At 41.1% G+C, this 21345-nt stretch overlaps 1 protein-coding gene across 4 annotated transcripts; it reads right to left on the bottom strand.

The window, feature by feature from the left end:
• Positions 1-5399: 5399 nt before the first annotated feature.
• Positions 5400-20324, bottom strand: LOC124260255. 4 transcript variants are annotated; one of them, XM_046694513.1, is made up of 7 exons: positions 20181-20239; positions 19007-19082; positions 7594-7743; positions 6771-6872; positions 6218-6383; positions 5887-5963; positions 5449-5761 (listed from the first exon to the last, which is right to left on the bottom strand). In XM_046694513.1, exons 1-7 carry the CDS (start codon positions 20186-20188, stop codon positions 5711-5713), a joined length of 630 nt encoding a protein of 209 aa, XP_046550469.1. In that variant the 5' UTR covers positions 20189-20239; the 3' UTR covers positions 5449-5710. The 4 variants fall into 4 exon arrangements, with proteins under 4 accessions (XP_046550468.1, XP_046550470.1, XP_046550469.1 ...); XM_046694512.1 differs by lacking the exon at positions 19007-19082 and having other exon boundaries at positions 5400-5514; positions 5934-5963; positions 20181-20324; XM_046694511.1 differs by lacking the exon at positions 19007-19082 and having other exon boundaries at positions 20181-20324.
• Between the last annotated feature and the right edge of the window lie 1021 nt (positions 20325-21345).

Here is a 21345-nt window from a genome sequence, read left to right as displayed (position 1 = left end):
CCAAAACGTTTTCAAAACGTTACTGTGTTAGCTGGGCTTCTTGTACTTCTGAATCCTGGTCGGGAATGGGGTTGCAGTCTTCCCCTCCCGAGAGGGAATAGGCCTCTGCTCCCATGTCAACAATGGTAGTATCAGAGTCATCTGCCCTTTGTTATTCTTCGTGTATTCCAACATTGTCAGGTTCAGGTTCATCATACTTGACCAATTCAACTCGTGTTATAACAGGACAAGCCGAATGGCGACTCGTGTCTTTTAGGAATGATTTCATATTCGCGCATGAACATCAGAACTGATTTAAAGAAGAACGGTAACTATATCCATGTTTGATGCAAATGTATCTTAATATCACCAAAGCTCTCAAACATTGTATTCCTGGGGTGGGGTTGGGGTGGGGGTGGGGTGGGGGTTGGGGTGGGGGTGGGGTTGGGTTTTTGTGTGTGTGCTTGTATTTATATTTTTTGTATTTGTATTTCGAAGAATTAAACCTCTTTGATACAACTGAAAGAAGGAGAGAAACATATTTGTTAAAGACATATTCTTATGTAATTATTACCAGCTGTTCACCTTATATTTCCAATTACATGTATATTAATTTTCAAAATAGGATTTAATATTCACAAATAGGAATTGTTTTGGTTAATATACAAATGAAATAATCTGTTTTCAGCTACATTAAATCCCAAGTAGATACTCAAAATGACTTTAAACTATTTCTCAAACTGAACACCCTTGTAACCTTGCTGTCACACCCCTGGTGGAATTTTAAATGAATTCGCTGAAAGACAAAAACAAAGTGAGACTAAAATATCCACTGTGATGTGAAATATAAACCCGATGTTAAAGAATAATGTTGATTAGTTACATACAGATATAATATTATTGTTTTTAAACTCGTAGCGATTTACACATGTTGGAAACGCACATACAATCTCCTTAACAAGCCCGCAAGATCGTCAGAAATACACTTAATTAGACCCATGAGAGCCGTTATGTTAAAAAAAAACGCACGTGCGTGTATTTGAATATATCACCGTCCATGTCACTATCCTCACTAAAATCTACACGAGGCAACATAGTTCTGTTAGCTTCATTCCTTGGGCTTTCAATATGACGATATATATTTTAGAAGTTGGAAGATAGAACAAGTATATATGGCAGGCAGCTTCTTTAAGTAGAACACGACGTTTCGAACACGACGCTGTTAAACCAAAGTCACTCACTCACTCTTTGTGGCTTACCACTTTCACGTGGTTTCTCCACGTATAACTCCGCCCGAGACTCTACCAGCCTTGGCAATCTTATAAGCTTTTGCTAGTATATCTCATACGCATTTAGTTGGGTAAGTGCTCTAACCTTATCTAGCTTGAAAGGGATTCGATAAAATCAGTGTCATCGATTTTGGATTTAGATCATTCGATGTTCCAAGTAACATATTTAAGTAGGGAATTAAAGTCAGTTACCTCAGCACCTGGTTGGTCTGTTCTTGACATATGGACCGGGCCTAGCTGTCATCCTCCCTAACAGATCTCCCCTCGGGGTTGGGCGCATATTCCGTGACTAACTGCTGTCTCCTGGGGATCGGGGTTGATGTATATACCCCGGGGTCAGGGCTGTAAAGGCGCCTGATGGGGGTGGGGAGATGAAGTCAGTGTCAGTGCCTTGTTCAGCTCAGGACCTCTAGACACTGGCTTGGCTTGAAGGAATCTGCAAGGTGTATCGCTGCCTTGCACTGAGAGGGTTAATTGGTCTTGTTTCCAGTCCTCCGTTCTTGTAGGCATCGAGTCCTTTACTACGAAGGTCAGCCAGAGTGCTTCTCTGTGAGATCGTTAGCTACGCCTATCCAACTACTTCTCAACGTGTCTCTCTGTGAGATCGTTAGCCTACGCCTATCCCGCTACTTCTCAACGTGTCTCGATGTTGAGTGCGGGGGTCTTCTCATCAGTCAGATTAAACTTGGCTGTAAGTGGCGTGGTTTATCGGGTCTGGAGTTTGTACCTATACGATGCGCCCTTAAGATATCGCCTTCACTCCACTCCTTAATGTTCACATGTTGATTCAAAACTGAGTCGTTGGACTCAAACGACTCTTTTTGCTGTTCAGAGTGTCTCTCTGTGAGATCGTTAGCCACGCCTATTTCACTACTTCTCAACGTGTCTCTCTCTGAGATCGTTAGCCACGCCTATCTCACTACTTCTCAACGTGTCTCTCTCTGAGATGGTTAGGCGTGCCTGTCCCACTACTTCTCAACGTGTCTCTCTGTGAGATCGTTAGCCACGCCTATTTCACTACTTCTCAACGTGTCTCTCTGTGAGATCGTTAGCCACGCCTATCTCACTACTTCTCAACGTGTCTCTCTGTGAGATCGTTAGCCACGCCTATCTCACTACTTCAACGTTTCTCTGTCTCTGAGATGGTTAGCCGTGCCTATCTCACTACTTCTCTCTCTCTGGAGATGGTTAGCCGTGCCTATCGTGTCTCTCTCTCTGAGATCGTTAGCCGTGCCTATCCCGCTACTTCTCAACGTGTCTCTCTCTGAGATCGTTAGCCGCGCCTATTCCGCTACTTCTCAACGTGTCTCTCTGTGAGATGGTTAGCCATGCCTATCTCACTACTTTTCAACGTGTCTCTCTCTGAGATCGTTAGTCACGCCTATCTCACTACTTCTCAACGTGTCTCTCTCTGAGATGGTTAGGCGTGCCTGTCCCACTACTTCTCAACGTGTCTCTCTGTGAGATCGTTAGCCACGCCTATCTCACTACTTCTCAACGTGTCTCTCTGTGAGATCGTTAGCCACGCCTATCTGACTACTTCTCAACGTGTCTCTCTCTGAGATGGTTAGGCGTGCCTGTCCCACTACTTCTCAACGTGTCTCTCTGTGAGATCGTTAGCCACGCCTATCTCACTACTTCTCAACGTGTCTCTCTGTGAGATCGTTAGCCACGCCTATCCCACTACTTCTCAACGTGTCTCTCTGTGAGATCGTTAGCCACGCCTATCTCACTTCTTCTCAACGTGTCTCTCTCTGAGATCGTTAGCCACGCCTATCTCACTACTTCTCAACGTGTCCCTCTCTGAGATGGTTAGGCGTGCCTGTCCCACTACTTCTCAACGTGTCTCTCTGTGAGATCGTTAGCCACGCCTATCTCACTACTTCTCAACGTGTCTCTCTGTGAGATCGTTAGCCACGCCTATCTGACTACTTCTCAACGTGTCTCTCTCTGAGCTGGTTAGGCGTGCCTGTCCCACTACTTCTCAACGTGTCTCTCTGTGAGATCGTTAGCCACGCCTATCTCACTACTTCTCAATGTGTCTCGATGTTTGAGTTCAGAGGTCTTCTCGTCAGTGAGATTAAACTTGGTTATAAGTGGGCGTGGTTTATAAGGTTTGGAGTTTCTACCTATGCGATGTGCCCATAAAATATCGCCTTTACTCCACTCCATATGTCGATTCAAAACTAACACAATATAATCCTTACACGACTCAAATGATTCATTTTGCTGTTCAGGTAGACCATAGAAATATCCTAGTCTATCTATCTCTGACCCGGGAGCTGACACTATTTTCTGTAGATTTACGGTAGCTTGCTCATGCCTCAACTTTATTACGCACATCAGAAATGAATGTTTCTTATGTGATGCATCTTGGTAATATGAGCAGCAGTTTGGAATACGTTCGCTCAGAGTGTATAAGATACACTTCACTGTAGACGTATTATTAATAATATTGTTTAATTTTAGAATATAGCATTTTCCTCACATTAATCAAATTTCGCATTAAATTACTTACAATTAAATAAATTTTAACACTGAGTTAAAAAATCGTTCGCATTGAATATAGTATTTTCAGGAAAATACTTAAGGAACTATCGGATTCATAAAATTAGTTGGGTTTTAGGAGGGGGGGGGGGTTGTTTCAAATGTTATGTGTGTGATATACTGATAGTGTGAGAAAAGGCTGTGCACTTCTTGATATAAATTTGAATGCCTCATGGGATTTGAGGTCTTGAGGAATGGCCAACATGACTGATTGCCAAGCTCGTATTTAGTTTGTAGCAATATTCACATTGTACCTATGTGGGGAGTCGAACCCGGGTCTTCAGCGTGACGAACGAACACTTTAACCACTTGGCTACCCCGGCGCCCAACCATAACAACAGAGGAATGTGTGAAAAACCAAAGACTGTTGGTTGTATCTGTGTAACGGATGCCTTGATTCAGCGACATGTCATACTATTAGCAAAAGCTTTAATCACTGAAGCATTGATGACGGTGTAAACATCTTGTTGGCTGATCGGGACCATCATAAGGCACAGCTGGATCTGTCGACGCTGTATCTAAACATTATCTAGTCTCCTTGTGTTCGGACAACAGGGTTCGACCGCATAAATATATACCATTAAAAAAAAGAAACGCATAACCAAGAAATCTGTTGCGAAAATGTTGCATTTTCAAACATGTATAACTCGTCCACAAATAGACTTCAGGAAATGATTTTTTGCATCAGCTTAAAAGAAGGAAATGTTTATACAACCAAGTGGATAATTTTCCATAACGGAGACACTGAGCGCCATGGTGACGACGTAGCACGGGCCCGACGTCGGGTCTCCTGGCTCTCAGTCCAATCTCTCTCAACCCGTTCCGTACAGCTTGATCGGATATGCTCTGAAGTCCAGGCACCCTAGCTGCTGTGCTCTCACCCGTGTCAGTACGATCAAGTAGATGTAGTACCCGGATGTACCGATCTTGGACTAAAGTGGAAAGTAATCTGGATTTTTATAGCCAGACAGTGCATGCTCTTTGCAACTGGAAAGAGATTTCTGTTGCGTTTGATCAACATTTACAGGTAAAGTCGATTTTTGTTGATGTAAAATCATGTTATCAACACTTTTGTTACATATTTTGACGATTGTTTGAACACAATCGGCAATTAATAGATATTTAAGAATACGAAACGCCTATGCGTTTCTTTTTTCGGATAGTTTATATTCCCATGTTGTCAGTATTTCTGAGTCTCTGTGTGATGGTTGCTGGTTTTCCATCAACCCCACGACAGTTTCAGCATTAGCTTAGTACGAAACAACATATTTTACATGAATTCATCATGAAAACTTTAATTGAATTGGTATTGAAGAACCCGTGAAGATCCGGGTAGGAATTGATCTTTTACAAACAGGGATCAGATTGTCAAGATCGCTGACCTAGTTGATGCATGTCATCGTATCCCAGTTGTGTAGAACGATGTCAATGCTGTTGATCACTGGATTGTCCGGTCCAGACGCGATTATTTACTGACCGTCGCCGTATAGCTGGAATATTGCTGAATGCGGCGTTAAACAACATATTTGACATGGATTTTTAAAAAATGTAATTTAAAAGGCAATATAAAACACAGATCCAGAGTCAGGTGACGCCACATTTATTGCATGGTCGGGCTTGTGTCTTTATTTTCCAGACGTTTTACAACCCCAGCAGAACAGGCACCATCCACCCCATCTCTTAGACCGGCTCCTCACAGCTGTGGAAGCGAATAATTGGTTTTTGTATTAGTGATTACACCTGATAAAAATGTCGCTGTATCTCTACATCAACACAACTGTGATAAAATAAATGTGACACACGTGTACTTTACGGAAGCCATTTTGGGCCACTCTGGTTGGTTTTATAAATTATATTTTGAAATTTCCAGATGATGGTCTTCAAATTTTAAAGTCTTATCTTGACATTTCAAGATCATTGTTTTGAAATTTAAACTTTATGTGAATCTTGAAAATTCATTTAAGCATCTTCAAATTTCATGGACACCGTTATGACAAGAGGATTTTTGACTGGTCTTTTTTGTCATGTTGAAAACATCCAATTCGTTTGTTGATATTTCCTATATATCAACCTTGGTATTCTTTTCGATATTACTTACAGATGAAGTTGAAAACTTACCACCTCTTTTCGCGGTTACTCTCGGGACATCTGAAATAGCAATTGTTTACTTGACTTCAGCATTTGCATCGTGTAAGCCAAATAAGATTAAAATAACCTTTATATCAGATGACATAAGGATTATTGACGTCCAGCTGAGTATTGCATATGATCAACCATGACTACGCATCCAATACATATTTAATCTCGTACTCTTGACATATTTGGCTCGTTTCAAAAGGTCGAGAAAGGACCTCCTAATAGCTCATAGTTTTGTGTGGTGTGCAACGATGACAACCGCTTACCTGCAGCAGCCCTGATCACTTTGCCGTCTTGGAGGAGATGCACTTTGCAGCCGCTACAGAACTTTGCTATCCTCTCTCCCACTTTCTGTTCGATCTCTTCTGCAGGTAATGGCGTTTTGGGAACGACCCACTCTTCAGTAGCTTGAACCTTTGGTGCTGTCTCTCCCTGCATGGTGAACACAGGATGAACAGAATGATAGGTTGTATTTGTTAGTTGGTTGGTGGTTTGTTTAACTCCACACTCAGTGAGTGAGTGAGTTTAGTTTTACTCCATACTCAGCAATATTCCAGTTACATGGCGGCGGTCTGTGAAAAATCAAGTCTGGACCAGACAATCCTGTGATCAACATCATCGATCCACGCAACTTGAATACGATGACATGTGTCAGCCAAGTCAGAGAGCCTGACCACTCGATCCCGTTAGTCGCCTCTTATGACAAGCATGGGTTACTGAAGATCAATTCCAAGAAAGAAAGAAAAAGTGTCAGAGAAAATGGAATGAAATAATGAAAAACCTGAGTTGCAATATGCATCAGCTGTTAATGTGACATACCTTTTTGATGTTGTCTACGACCTTCTTAATGTCGTCGTATGTCTCGTCAGATGGCTTCACAAAACAAGTGTTTTTTTTGGTGATCTTCATAGCCACTAAGCCCTGCAAAATATACATGAAATAGACGTTTAACTGGCATATGTCAGATATTTATTACTGTCTCTGAATTTCAAATTTGTTTCCATAATTTATGTTCAGTTTGTTGCAACAATCATCACCGATTCTCTATCCTACTAACCAAGATGTTATTCAATTCCTTGCGCCCCCCTGAACGACCTCAAGTAGATGGGTAGCAGCTATCAAATATGTCATCACACATATACATCACGATGTATGTTTCGGTGAGAGAGTTTTAATTTTAAGTAAGCGTTGTTTCAGCCATGCAGTGACAAGAACAATTATATTTTTACACATAATATTAATTTAAGCGATTTCTGTTTAAAACACGCTACAACATGAACCTGGCCACGTCGCTAGCTACCATCGAGCACTTATTTCAGATGCATATATACCTTTGTAAAGTCATGGTAGTCTATGATATACAACAATTCAAAACACGTTAAGGCAGCTGAAGTCCTTGGCTAGGTCACTAGCTGGAGATCATGGAGCATATATATCAGATCCGTATGTACTTTTGCAAAATCATGGAAGTTGACTATTTGTAAAATCATGATAGTTCACAATTTGTAAAGTTATGGTAGTTGAGTATTTGTAAAGTCATGGTAGTTGACTGTTTGTAAAGTCATGGTAGTTGACTACCGTTTAAACCACACAGAGGCAGCCTGACCTTTATATGGACCATATATTTCAGATGCACGTGTACCTTTGTAAAGTCATGGAAGTTGATTGACTTCTTGAAGCATTTTTGAGGTGGGTCAGGTGTTCCTGGGTAGGTTATCATACTCTTGTCGTGCAGCTCGATGTCCATAGGGATGACCTCTCCATCCCCGGGTGTCACGGCACCGTGAGCAAACTATAATATAGAGAGACTGTTCTCAGTATACCGTGGTTAGAAGTACAAAGTCTTGCTCTAAGATATAACCTTGACTTGAACATACCATGATATAACCAATACCATTTTTCCACACACGCCAAACACGTCTAAAAGTTTGGCTTGGCTACAATTCATTTCCTAAACTGTGATGATCACGTGGAAAATAACGTACTGTATCGTGAGCACACTGGACAATAGCGTACTGTATCGTGAGCACTCTGGACAATAGCGTACTGTATCGTGAGCACTCTGGACAATAACGTACTGTATCGTGATCTCTCTGGACAATAACGTACTGTATCGTGAGCACTTTGGACAATAACGTACAGTATCATGAGCACACTGGACAATAACGTACAGTATCGTGAGCACTCTGGACAATAACGTGCAGTATCGTGAGCACTCTGGATAATAACGTACAGTATCGTGAGCACTCTGGAAAATAACGTACTGTATCATGAGCACACTGGACAATAACGTACTGTATCGTGAGCACTCTGGACAATAACGTACTGTATCGTGAGCACACTGGACAATAACATACACTATCGTGAGTAGACTGGACAATAACGTACAATATCTTGATCACATTGGACAATAACGTAAATTATCGTGAGCACACTGGACAATAACATACAGTATCGTGAGCACACTGGACAATGAAGCACTGTATCGTGAGCACACTGGACAATATAGTACAGAATCGTGAGCACACTGGACAGTAAAGCACAGTATCTTGAGCACACTGGACAATAACGTCATCTATCGTAAGCACCCTGGTCATTAACGTACAGAATAGTGAGCACACTGGACAATAGCGTACACTATCTTGAGCACGATGAACAATAAAGCACAGAATCTTGAGCACACTGGACAATAACGTACAGTATCGTGAGCACACTGGACAAAAATATACACTATCGTGAGTAGACTGGACAATAACGTACAATATCTTGATCACATTGGACAATAACGTAAATTATCGTGAGCACACTGGACAATAACATACAGTATCGTGAGCACACTGGACAATGAAGCACTGTATCGTGAGCACACTGGACAATATAGTACAGAATCGTGAGCACACTGGACAGTAAAGCACAGTATCTTGAGCACACTGGACAATAACGTCATCTATCGTAAGCACCCTGGTCATTAACGTACAGAATAGTGAGCACACTGGACAATAGCGTACACTATCTTGAGCACGGTGAACAATAAAGCACAGAATCTTGAGCACACTGGACAATAACGTACAGTATCGTGAGCACACTGGACAATAACGAACAGTATCGTGAGCACACTGGACAATAACGTACATTGTCGTGAGTACACTTGACAATAACGTACAGTAGCTTGAGCACATGGACAATAACGCATAGCGCCGTGAGCACACTAGACAATTATGTACAGTATCGTGAGCACTCTTGACAATATCGTACAATATCTATAGCAGACTGGACAATAACGTACAGTATCGTGAGCACATTGGACAATATCGTACAGTGTCGTAAGCACACTAGACAATATCGTACAGTATCTTGAGCACACTGGACAATAACGTACTGCACCGTGAGCACAGAGGACAATAACGTACAACATTTTGAGCACACTGGACAATAACGTACTGTATCGTGAGCACACTGGACAATAACATACACTATCGTGAGTAGACTGGACAATAACGTACAATATCTTGATCACATTGGACAATAACGTAAATTATCGTGAGCACACTGGACAATAACATACAGTATCGTGAGCACACTGGACAATGAAGCACTGTATCGTGAGCACACTGGACAATATAGTACAGAATCGTGATCACAGGACAGTAAAGCACAGTATCTTGAGCACACTGGACAATAACGTCATCTATCGTAAGCACCCTGGTCATTAACGTACAGAATAGTGAGCACACTGGACAATAGCGTACACTATCTTGAGCACGATGAACAATAAAGCACAGAATCTTGAGCACACTGGACAATAACGTACAGTATCGTGAGCACACTGGACAATAACGTACAGTATCGTGACCACACTGGACAATAACGTACATTGTCGTGAGTACACGTGACAATAACGTACAGTAGCTTGAGCACATGGACAATAACGCATAGCGCCGTGAGCACACTAGACAATTATGTACAGTATCGTGAGCACTCTTGACAATATCGTACAATATCTATAGCAGACTGGACAATAACGTACAGTATCGTGAGCACATTGGACAATATCGTACAGTGTCGTAAGCACACTAGACAATATCGTACAGTATCTTGAGCACACTGCACAATAACGTACTGCACCGTGAGCACACAGGACAATAACGTACAATATCGTGAGCACAGTGGACAATTACGTACAGCATCATGAGCCCGCTGGACAATAAAGCACAGTATCTTCAGCACACTGGACAATAACGTACAGTATCGTGAGCACACTGGACAATAAAGCACTGTATCGTGATCACACTGGACAATAACGTACTGTATCGTGAGCACTTTGGACAATAACGTACAGTATCGTGAGCACACTGGACAATAACGTACTGTATCGTGAGCACTCTGGACAATAACGTACAGTATCGTGAGCACTCTGGACAATAACGTACAGTATCGTGAGCACTCTGGAAAATAACGTAAATTATCGTGAGCACACTGGACAATAACATACAGTATCGTGAGCACACTGGATAATGAAGCACTGTATCGTGAGCACACTGGACAATATAGTACAGAATCGTGAGCACACTGGACAGTAAAGCACAGTATCTTGAGCACACTGGACAATAACGTCATCTATCGTAAGCACCCTGGTCATTAACGTACAGAATAGTGAGCACACTGGACAATAGCGTACACTATCTTGAGCACGATGAACAATAAAGCACAGAATCTTGAGCACACTGGACAATAACGTACAGTATCGTGAGCACACTGGACAATAACATACACTATCGTGAGTAGACTGGACAATAACGTACAATATCTTGATCACATTGGACAATAACGTAAATTATCGTGAGCACACTGGACAATAACATACAGTATCGTGAGCACACTGGACAATGAAGCACTGTATCGTGAGCACACTGGACAATATAGTACAGAATCGTGAGCACACTGGACAGTAAAGCACAGTATCTTGAGCACACTGGACAATAACGTCATCTATCGTAAGCACCCTGGTCATTAACGTACAAAATAGTGAGCACACTGGACAATAGCGTACACTATCTTGAGCACGGTGAACAATAAAGCACAGAATCTTGAGCACACTGGACAATAACGTACAGTATCGTGAGCACACTGGACAATAACGAACAGTATCGTGAGCACACTCGACAATAACGGACATTATCGTGAGTACACTTGACAATAACGTACAGTAGCTTGAGCACATGGACAATAACGCATAGCGCCGTGAGCACACTAGACAATTATGTACAGTATCGTGAGCACTCTTGACAATATCGTACAATATCTATAGCAGACTGGACAATAACGTACAGTATCGTGAGCACATTGGACAATATCGTACAGTGTCGTAAGCACACTAGACAATATCGTACAGTATCTTGAGCACACTGGACAATAACGTACTGCACCGTGAGCACAGAGGACAATAACGTACAACATCTTGAGCACACTGGACAATAAGGTACTGTATCGTCAGCACACTGGACAATAACGTACTGTATCGTGAGCACACTGGACAATAACATACTGTATCATGAGTAGACTGGACAATAACGTACAATATCTTGATCACATTGGACAATAACGTAAATTATCGTGAGCACACTGGACAATAACATACAGTATCGTGAGCACACTGGACAATGAAGGACTGTATCGTGAGCACACTGGACAATATAGTACAGAATCGTGAGCACACTGGACAGTAAAGCACAGTATCTTGAGCACACTGGACAATAACGTCATCTATCGTAAGCACCCTGGTCATTAACGTACAGAATAGTGAGCACACTGGACAATAGCGTACACTATCTTGAGCACGGTGAACAATGAGCACGGTGAACAATAAAGCACAGAATCTTGAGCACACTGGACAATAACGAACAGTATCGTGAGCACACTGGACAATAACGTACATTATCGTGAGTACACTTGACAATAACGTACAGTAGCTTGAGCACATGGACAATAACGCATAGCGCCGTGAGCACACTAGACAATTATGTACAGTATCGTGAGCACTCTTGACAATATCGTACAATATCTATAGCAGACTGGACAATAACGTACTGTATCGTGAGCACACTGGACAATAACATACTGTATCATGAGTAGACTGGACAATAACGTACAATATCTTGATCACATTGGACAATAACGTAAATTATCGTGAGCACACTGGACAATAACGTACAGTATCGTGAGCACATTGGACAATATCGTACAGTGCCGTAAGCACACTAGACAATATCGTACAGTATCTTGAGCACTCTGGACAATAACGTACAGTATCGTGAGCACACTGGACAATAAAGCACTGTATCGTGATCACACTGGACAATAAGGTATTGTATCGTGAGCAACCAGGACAATATCGTACTGAATCGTGAGCACACTGGACAATAAACCACTGTATCGTGATCACACTGGACAATAACGTACTGTATCGTGAACACACTGGACAATATCGTACTGTATCGTGAGCACACTGGACAATTAAGCACAGTATCGTAAGCACACTAGACAATATCATACAGTATCTTGAGCACACTGGACAATAACGTACTGCACCGTGAGCACACTGGAAAATAACGTGCAATATCTTGAGCACACTGGACAATAAGGTACAGTATCTTCAGAAAACTAGACAATAACGTACTGTATCGTCGCACACTGGACAATAACGTACAACATCTTGAGCTTACTGGACAATAACGTACAGTATCGTGAGCACACTGGACAATAACGTACATTGTCGTGAGTACACTTGACAATAACGTACAGTAGCTTGAGCACATGGACAATAACGCATAGCGCCGTGAGCACACTAGACAATTATGTACAGTATCGTGAGCACTCTTGACAATATCGTACAATATCTATAGCAGACTGGACAATAACGTACAGTATCGTGAGCACATTGGACAATATCGTACAGTGTCGTAAGCACACTAGACAATATCGTACAGTATCTTGAGCACACTGGACAATAACGTACTGCACCGTGAGCACAGAGGACAATAACGTACAACATTTTGAGCACACTGGACAATAACGTACTGTATCGTGAGCACACTGGACAATAACATACACTATCGTGAGTAGACTGGACAATAACGTACAATATCTTGATCACATTGGACAATAACGTAAATTATCGTGAGCACACTGGACAATAACATACAGTATCGTGAGCACACTGGACAATGAAGCACTGTATCGTGAGCACACTGGACAATATAGTACAGAATCGTGATCACAGGACAGTAAAGCACAGTATCTTGAGCACACTGGACAATAACGTCATCTATCGTAAGCACCCTGGTCATTAACGTACAGAATAGTGAGCACACTGGACAATAGCGTACACTATCTTGAGCACGATGAACAATAAAGCACAGAATCTTGAGCACACTGGACAATAACGTACAGTATCGTGAGCACACTGGACAATAACGAACAGTATCGTGAGCACACTGGACAATAACGTACATTATCGTGAGTACACTTGACAATAACGTACAGTAGCTTGAGCACATGGACAATAACGCATAGCGCCGTGAGCACACTAGACAATTATGTACAGTATCGTGAGCACTCTTGACAATATCGTACAATATCTATAGCAGACTGGACAATAACGTACTGTATCGTGAGCACACTGGACAATAACATACTGTATCATGAGTAGACTGGACAATAACGTACAATATCTTGATCACATTGGACAATAACGTAAATTATCGTGAGCACACTGGACAATAACGTACAGTATCGTGAGCACATTGGACAATATCGTACAGTGCCGTAAGCACACTAGACAATATCGTACAGTATCTTGAGCACACTGGACAATAACGTACTGCACCGTGAGCACACAGGACAATAACGTACAATATCGTGAGCACAGTGGACAATTACGTACAGCATCATGAGCCCGCTGGACAATAAAGCACAGTATCTTCAGCACACTGGACAATAACGTACAGTATCGTGAGCACACTGGACAATAAAGCACTGTATCGTGATCACACTGGACAATAAGGTATTGTATCGTGAGCAACCAGGACAATATCGTACTGAATCGTGAGCACACTGGACAATAAACCACTGTATCGTGATCACACTGGACAATAACGTACTGTATCGTGAACACACTGGACAATATCGTACTGTATCGTGAGCACACTGGACAATTAAGCACAGTATCGTAAGCACACTAGACAATATCATACAGTATCTTGAGCACACTGGACAATAACGTACTGCACCGTGAGCACACTGGAAAATAACGTGCAATATCTTGAGCACACTGGACAATAAGGTACAGTATCTTCAGAAAACTAGACAATAACGTACTGTATCGTCGCACACTGGACAATAACGTACAACATCTTGAGCTTACTGGACAATAACGTACAGTATCGTGAGCACACTGGACAATAACGTACAATATCGTGAGCACAGTGGACAATTACGTACAGCATCATGAGCACGTTGGACAATAAAGCACAGTATCTTCAGCACACTGGACAATAACGTACAGTATCGTGAGCACACTGGACAATAAAGCACTGTATCGTGATCACACTGGACAATAAGGTACTGTATCGTGAGCACCCAGAACAATATCGTACTGTATCGTGAGCACAGTGGACAATAAAGCACTGTATCGTGATCACACTGGACAATAACGTACTGTATCGTTAGCACACTGGACAATAACGTACTGTATCGTCGCACACTGGACAATAACGTACAACATCTGGAGCTTACTGGACAATAACGTACAACATCTTGAGCACACTGGACAATAACGTACAGTATCGTGAGCTTACTGGACAATAACGTACAACATCTTGAGCACATTGGACAATATCGTACAGTATCGTGAGGACACTGGACAATAACGTACAGAATCATGAGCACCCTCTATTACTACCTACAGTGTACTGAGCACATTTTACAATAACCCTTAACTGTACTGTGTTTCACGAATTGAGGACGTATACCGATGGTTATATAGCCGCAAATTTAGTTATAACGGCGACGCGTAAACAGCGTTACCCCATTAGTGTATATATACATTCAAAGGTTTTGATTATACGGTCAGAAATTCATGGCATTGACCAATCACAACTCGTGTTACATACTAAGTTGAATTAGAATAGAATATAACGTACAGTATAGTGAGCACACTATATTATTACCTACAGTCAAGCGATCACACTGGACAATAACGTGCAGTATCATTTAGAAATAAGGTTAGTTGATTCACGCAAAACTGAAGTATAATGTATAGTGCTTTGAATGTCGTGGTACATTTAGAGTGAGTGAGTGAGTTATTATTTAACGTAACATCGGCAATATTTCAGCCATGTCGTGACGAGAACATATGTGACATTGAAATGGACTAGATGTATATTATAAACACCTGTCGACGAAGGACAGTAAAACAATTAGAATAGCACAATTACAACTAAAACTACTGTGGAAAATTAAAACTGATAGCATTATTTGGACAATACAATATAAAATCAGGCTATAGATCGCCAACAACCGAAGGTACATCCCCAAACTAGGGACCATGGCGACTTACATTACTTTTGCTACCTGCATGGACCCTATTTCGATTTACATCATCCCTTCAACCGCTGGCGATTGAAGTCAAATTTAGCCAAAGTTAAAATGACAAGAATACTACATTTAAAACAGCTGGTAAATTTAAATTTCCTTTGAATGATTGAGGACTTACGTATCCTCTCAGGAGGACAATAATTTTACGCTACTTCAACCCCCTTTGAGGGTACAGCCACTAACAATCTCAGTTACTAATTGAAACTAACAATAATAAAATATGTATCTATTTACAAATCAGTTAACAAGTCTATATTTTTTTAAGATGCAATAATTAAATGAGAACTTATAATACTAAAAAGATCCTTCATAGTTTGGGATTTGAAATAGAGATCCCTTGTGATGGAATATTCAACACAGTCAAGCAGGACATGCTTGACCGTGATTCTTTCATCACAAAGGATACAAAACGGAGGATCCTCACCTTTAAATAGGTATTCGTGAGTATATCATGTATGACCAATACGACATCGTCGTATGATGACCTCTTCAAATCTGGACTGACAACCCAAGTAGGTGTAACCGATAGTTGGTTTTAGTGCATGGATTTTACTAATACTTACTTGAGTGTCCCACTTCTTTTGCATAAGATCACGGATATAAACTCTAATAGCAGCTTTGTAATCAGAGTATGGGATCAGAGGTGGTGTCACAGATGTGTTGAGTGCTGCCTTAGCAGCAAGATCGGCCATTGTGTTCCCAGAAATGCCAACGTGGCTGGGTAACCAACAAAAGACGATCTCGCATTGGGCAGTAGCAAGCTCATTATACAATACAATAATTTCTAATAAAAGTGGATGTTTACAAGAAATATTTTAATACCCTGAGGACACGAAGGAGAATGGGAAAAAATAATGTATTGTATATATTTACGGTGTTTATTAATATATTTAAGAGCTGTTAATATCGCGTGAGCTTCTGCTGTGAAAATAGAGGTGTTATTTGGTAGTCGAGAAGATATTGTTCTTGATCCAATGGCAGTGGGTACATTTAGAAATAAGGTTAGTTGATTCACGGGTAACTAAAGTAGAATGTACAGCGCCCTGAATGACACAGCTCATGTAGAAATACGGTTAGTTGATTCACGGGTAACTAAAGTAGAATGTACAGCACCCTGAATGACACAGCTCATGTAGAAATAAGGTTAGTTGATTCACGGGTAACTAAAGTAGAATGTACAGCGCACTGAATGACACAGCTCATGTAGAAATAAGGGTAGTTGATTCACGGGTAACTAAAGTAGAATGTACAGCGCCCTGAATGACACAGATCATGTAGAAATACGGTTAGTTGATTCACGGGTAACTCATGTAGAAATAAGGTTAGAATGTACAGCGCCCTGAATGACACAGCTCATGTAGAAATAAGGTTAGTTGATTCACGGGTAACTAAAGTAGAATGTACAGCGCACTGAATGACACAGCTCATGTAGAAATAAGGGTAGTTGATTCACGGGTAACTAAAGTAGAATGTACAGCACCCTGAATGACACAGCTCATGTAGAAATAAGGGTAGTTGATTCACGGGTAACTAAAGTAGAATGTACAGCACCCGAATGACACAGCTCATGTAGAAATAAGGTTAGTTGATTCACGGGTAACTAAAGTAGAATGTACAGCACCCTGAATGACACAGCTCATGTAGAAATAAGGTAAGTTTATTCACGGGTAACTAAAGTAGAATGTACAGCACCCTGAATGACACAGCTCATGTAGAAATAAGGCTAGTTGATTCACGGGTAACTAAAGTAGCAAGTACAGTGCCCTGAATGACACAGCTCATGTAGAAATAAGATTAGTTGATTCACGGGTAACTAAAGTAGAATGTACAGCACCCTGAATGACACAGCTCATGTAGAAATAAGGTTAGTTGATTCACGGGTAATTAAAGTAGAATGTACAGCACCCTGAATGACACAGCTCATGTAGAAATAAGGTAAGTTTATTCACGGGTAACTAAAGTAGAATGTACAGCACCCTGAATGACACAGCTCATGTAGAAATAAGGTTAGTTGATTCACGGGTAACTAAAGTAGAATGTACAGCACCCTGAATGACACAGCTCATGTAGAAATAAGGTTAGTTGATTCACGGGTAACTAAAGTAGAATGTACAGCACCCTGAATGACACAGCTCATGTAGAAATAATGTTAGTTGATTCACGGGTAACTAAAGTAGAATGTACAGCACCCTGAATGACACAGCTCATGTAAAAATAAGGTTAGTTGATTCACGGGTAACTAAAGTAGAATGTTCAGCGCCCTGAATGACACAGCTCATGTAGAAAATATGGTTAGTTGATTCACGGGTAACTAAAGTAGAATGTACAGCACCCTGAATGATACAGCTCATGTAGAAATAAGGATAGTTGATTCTCGGGTAACTAAAGTAGAATGTACAGCACCCTGAATGACACAGCTCATGTAGAAATAAGGTTAGTTGATTCACGGGTAACTAAAGTAGAATGTACAGCACCCTGAATGACACTGCTCATGTAGAAATAAGGGTAGTTGATTCACGGGTAACTAAAGTAGAATGTACAGCACCCTGAATGACACAGCTCATGTAGAAATAAGGTTAGTTGATTCACGGGTAACTAAAGTAGAATGTACAGCACCCTGAATGACACAGCTCATGTAGAAATAAGGTTAGTTGATTCACGGGTAACTAAAGTAGAATGTACAGCACCCTGAATGACACAGCTCATGTAGAAATAAGGTTAGTTGATTCACGGGTAATTAAAGTAGAATGTACAGCACCCTGAATGACACAGCTCATGTAGAAATAAGGTTAGTTGATTCACGGGTAACTAAAGTAGAATGTACAGCACCCTGAATGACACAGCTCATGTAGAAATAAGGGTAGTTGATTCACGGGTAATTAAAGTAGAATGTACAGCACCCTGAATGACACAGCTCATGTAGAAAAAAGGTAAGTTGATTCACGGGTAACTAAAGTAGAATGTACAGCACCCTGAATGACACAGCTCATGTAGAAATAAGGGTAGTTGATTCACGGGTAACTAAAGTAGCATGTACAGCACCCTGAATGACACAGCTCATGTAGAAATAAGGTTAGTTGATTCACGGGTAACTAAATTAGAATGTACAGCGCTCTGAATGACACAGCTCATGTAAAAATAAGGTTAGTTGATTCACGGGTAACTAAAGTAGAATGTACAGCACCCTGAATGACACAGCTCATGTAGAAATAAGGTTAGTTGATTCACGGGTAATTAAAGTAGAATGTACAGCACCCTGAATGACACAGCTCATGTAGAAATAAGGTAAGTTTATTCACGGGTAACTAAAGTAGAATGTACAGCACCCTGAATGACACAGCTCATGTAGAAATAAGGTAAGTTTATTCACGGGTAACTAAAGTAGAATGTACAGCCCTCACCTCTGTTGTTCCGCTTGCTCCATGCAGAAGCAGTGCGACGAGAGTGGCCACAGCAAACATAGCGACTCGCAAGTACCTGAGGGAATAATACTCGAATATTCTAAAAAGGGATAGTCATTTATCTATATCTGAAATACGTTTGTATTTGTTTTGTTTGATTTTGTCAGTCCTTACATAGCATACATGTAAGTACCGTTTCCCTGTCACTGTTTCCATGTTACCACGTTACCTTACACCAAACACACCTTGTACCAATATCTCGCCACCCACTTTACGCAGTATAGATGTTAATCCCTACGGAGGCGCTAGAGTAGCTGAGTAGTAAAGGCGTTCGCTCGTCACGCCCGAAGATCCGGGTTCGATTCCCAACTTGAGTACAATGTGTAAAGCCCAGTTCTGGTATCCCCCGTCGTGATGTTGAGGGAATATTCCTAAAATATCCCCACTCACTCACTTACTAATCCCTACCGGTGGAATGCCCTTATGTCAGGTTAACCCAGCATCCTACTGGTCCGGAGACAGGTTTCTGTGATACACTGTTACCTTGAAGTTGCCTTAGGTTTCTTTCATGGCTATGGAAATCCCTCTTAATTACAGTGCTCCAATAGTGCCGTCCACCCATAGTATTTAGTGGCAGGGAATGAGTTTAGTTTTACGCCGCTGTTAGCAATATTCCAGCAATATCACGGCGGATGAGTGAATGCTTTAATCACTAGGCTACCCCACCGCCCCGATTGAGTGAGAGTCACTGCACACCACGGTCTTGCCATCAACTTACTGATCGACATCATACATCAACAAGGAGTGAGTGAATCAAACTTTAAAGTCACATCGGCAATGTTTTAGCCATATCGTGACTACAAGAAGTTTAGAGTTCACCATAAATACATGTAAATTATAAAAACCTGTCATCGAAGGACAGTAAAGTCGACTAGAATATCACAGTATCAAGAAATAAAACTAGCATTACTTTCTAAAAATGGATTTAAATTAGGACAATACAGTATAAAATGGGCTATAAATCGCCAACAACTGAAGGTAGATCACCATACCAGGGACCATGGGACATCAACAAAGAAGGCAAATAAAACACTCAGAGTGACCTGTCTCAAATCTAATAATATCACATCATGCAGAAAATAGATTTTTTTAAATGTTTGAAAAATATACAAACCAAAACATGTCTCTTCAGTGATCCCCACAGCTGGAACTGCTGTCCAGTCGAGTTCCTGACAAGCTTATAAACATGAACCAACACATGTTCGCACCTCAGTGTTAAAATATCCCGTTTCACCTGCATCATACCTTCTGACCTTTGTCTGCATGTTTCTGACAGACACGGATTTAAATTATTTTATGATGAACATTAATCATGTCAGGATATGTGGATAATTAACACAGAGGTCACTGTTTTGATCTCTTGCGATCTTCTGTCAGATAAACGTGAAGAACTTCAATACCAAATTTACAGTTTTATGATGTGATAGTTTGATTACAGTTTAACCAGGAGAAGAGTGCATTAGTCGGGGAAATAGTTATTATTTCCAGGGAATGGTGATAAACACGCTCAGTATGTACTTGTCATGATGCAGAACCCATGTGTACTATATTGCGACCGTTTTCACTGTGGGGTGGTGGGGAAGCCCAGTGGTCAAAGCGTTCGCTCGTCACATTAAATATCCAATGTTCGAAGCCTGGTGTCCCGCGCCGTGATATTGCTGGAACATTGCTAAAACGGCGTAAAACTAAATTCACTCACTCACTCGTTCTCACTGCACCCTTGAAGGGGGCGGAAAATCCCTGTTAAAATTGATCTTCAGTAACCCATGCTTGTCTTAAGAGGCAACTAATCGGATAGGGTGGTCAGGCTCACAGACTTGGCTGACACATGTCATCGTATCCAAATTGCGTTGATCGATGCCCATGCAGCTGATCACTGGATTGTCTGGTCCAGACTCATTTTTTAACAGACCGCCACCATATAGCGGTGTGAAACAACCAATCAACCGTTCTCACTGTATCATACAGGGAAAACCATTTTCTCATATTATAAAATCTCATCATTAGTTTTAATTCCCGGTCTCACACATTTAATGTGGAAGAACCAGGATTCACTGATGTCATCTATAAAAAAGGCATCAATATTGACTAGTCATTACATATCCTTGTCAAAAAGCTTTCATAAGTATGTGTTTTTGATTGACTTTCAAATTGCGGTAATACAATGTGAACATATTCTGCCGAAACTTTGGCACCTATCTATAATCATTCCCTGATTTGATGCTAATGAAAGGGCTTCAACGACTTGAGATATTTGACATCAGACAATGTGGATCGTC

Source organism: Haliotis rubra, unplaced genomic scaffold (assembly GCF_003918875.1).
Source record: "Haliotis rubra isolate DU_JTF1 unplaced genomic scaffold, ASM391887v1 Scf757, whole genome shotgun sequence".
NCBI lineage: Eukaryota > Metazoa > Mollusca > Gastropoda > Lepetellida > Haliotidae > Haliotis > Haliotis rubra.
This window is presented reverse-complemented; position numbering and strand designations above follow the sequence as displayed.

Excerpts from the sequence above, each read along its gene's own strand:
- LOC124260255 (XM_046694511.1), bottom strand. The coding sequence starts at position 20,309 with ATGATGCAGGTGAAACGGGATATTTTAACACTGAGGTGCGAACATGTG. Across the intron at positions 6,384-6,770 it reads TCGTAGACAACATCAAAAAG|GGAGAGACAGCACCAAAGGT; the intron begins GTATGTCACATT and ends TTCACCATGCAG. Across the intron at positions 5,762-5,886 it reads ATATCGAAAAGAATACCAAG|ATTCACATAAAGTTTAAATT; the intron begins GTTGATATATAG and ends TGAATTTTCAAG.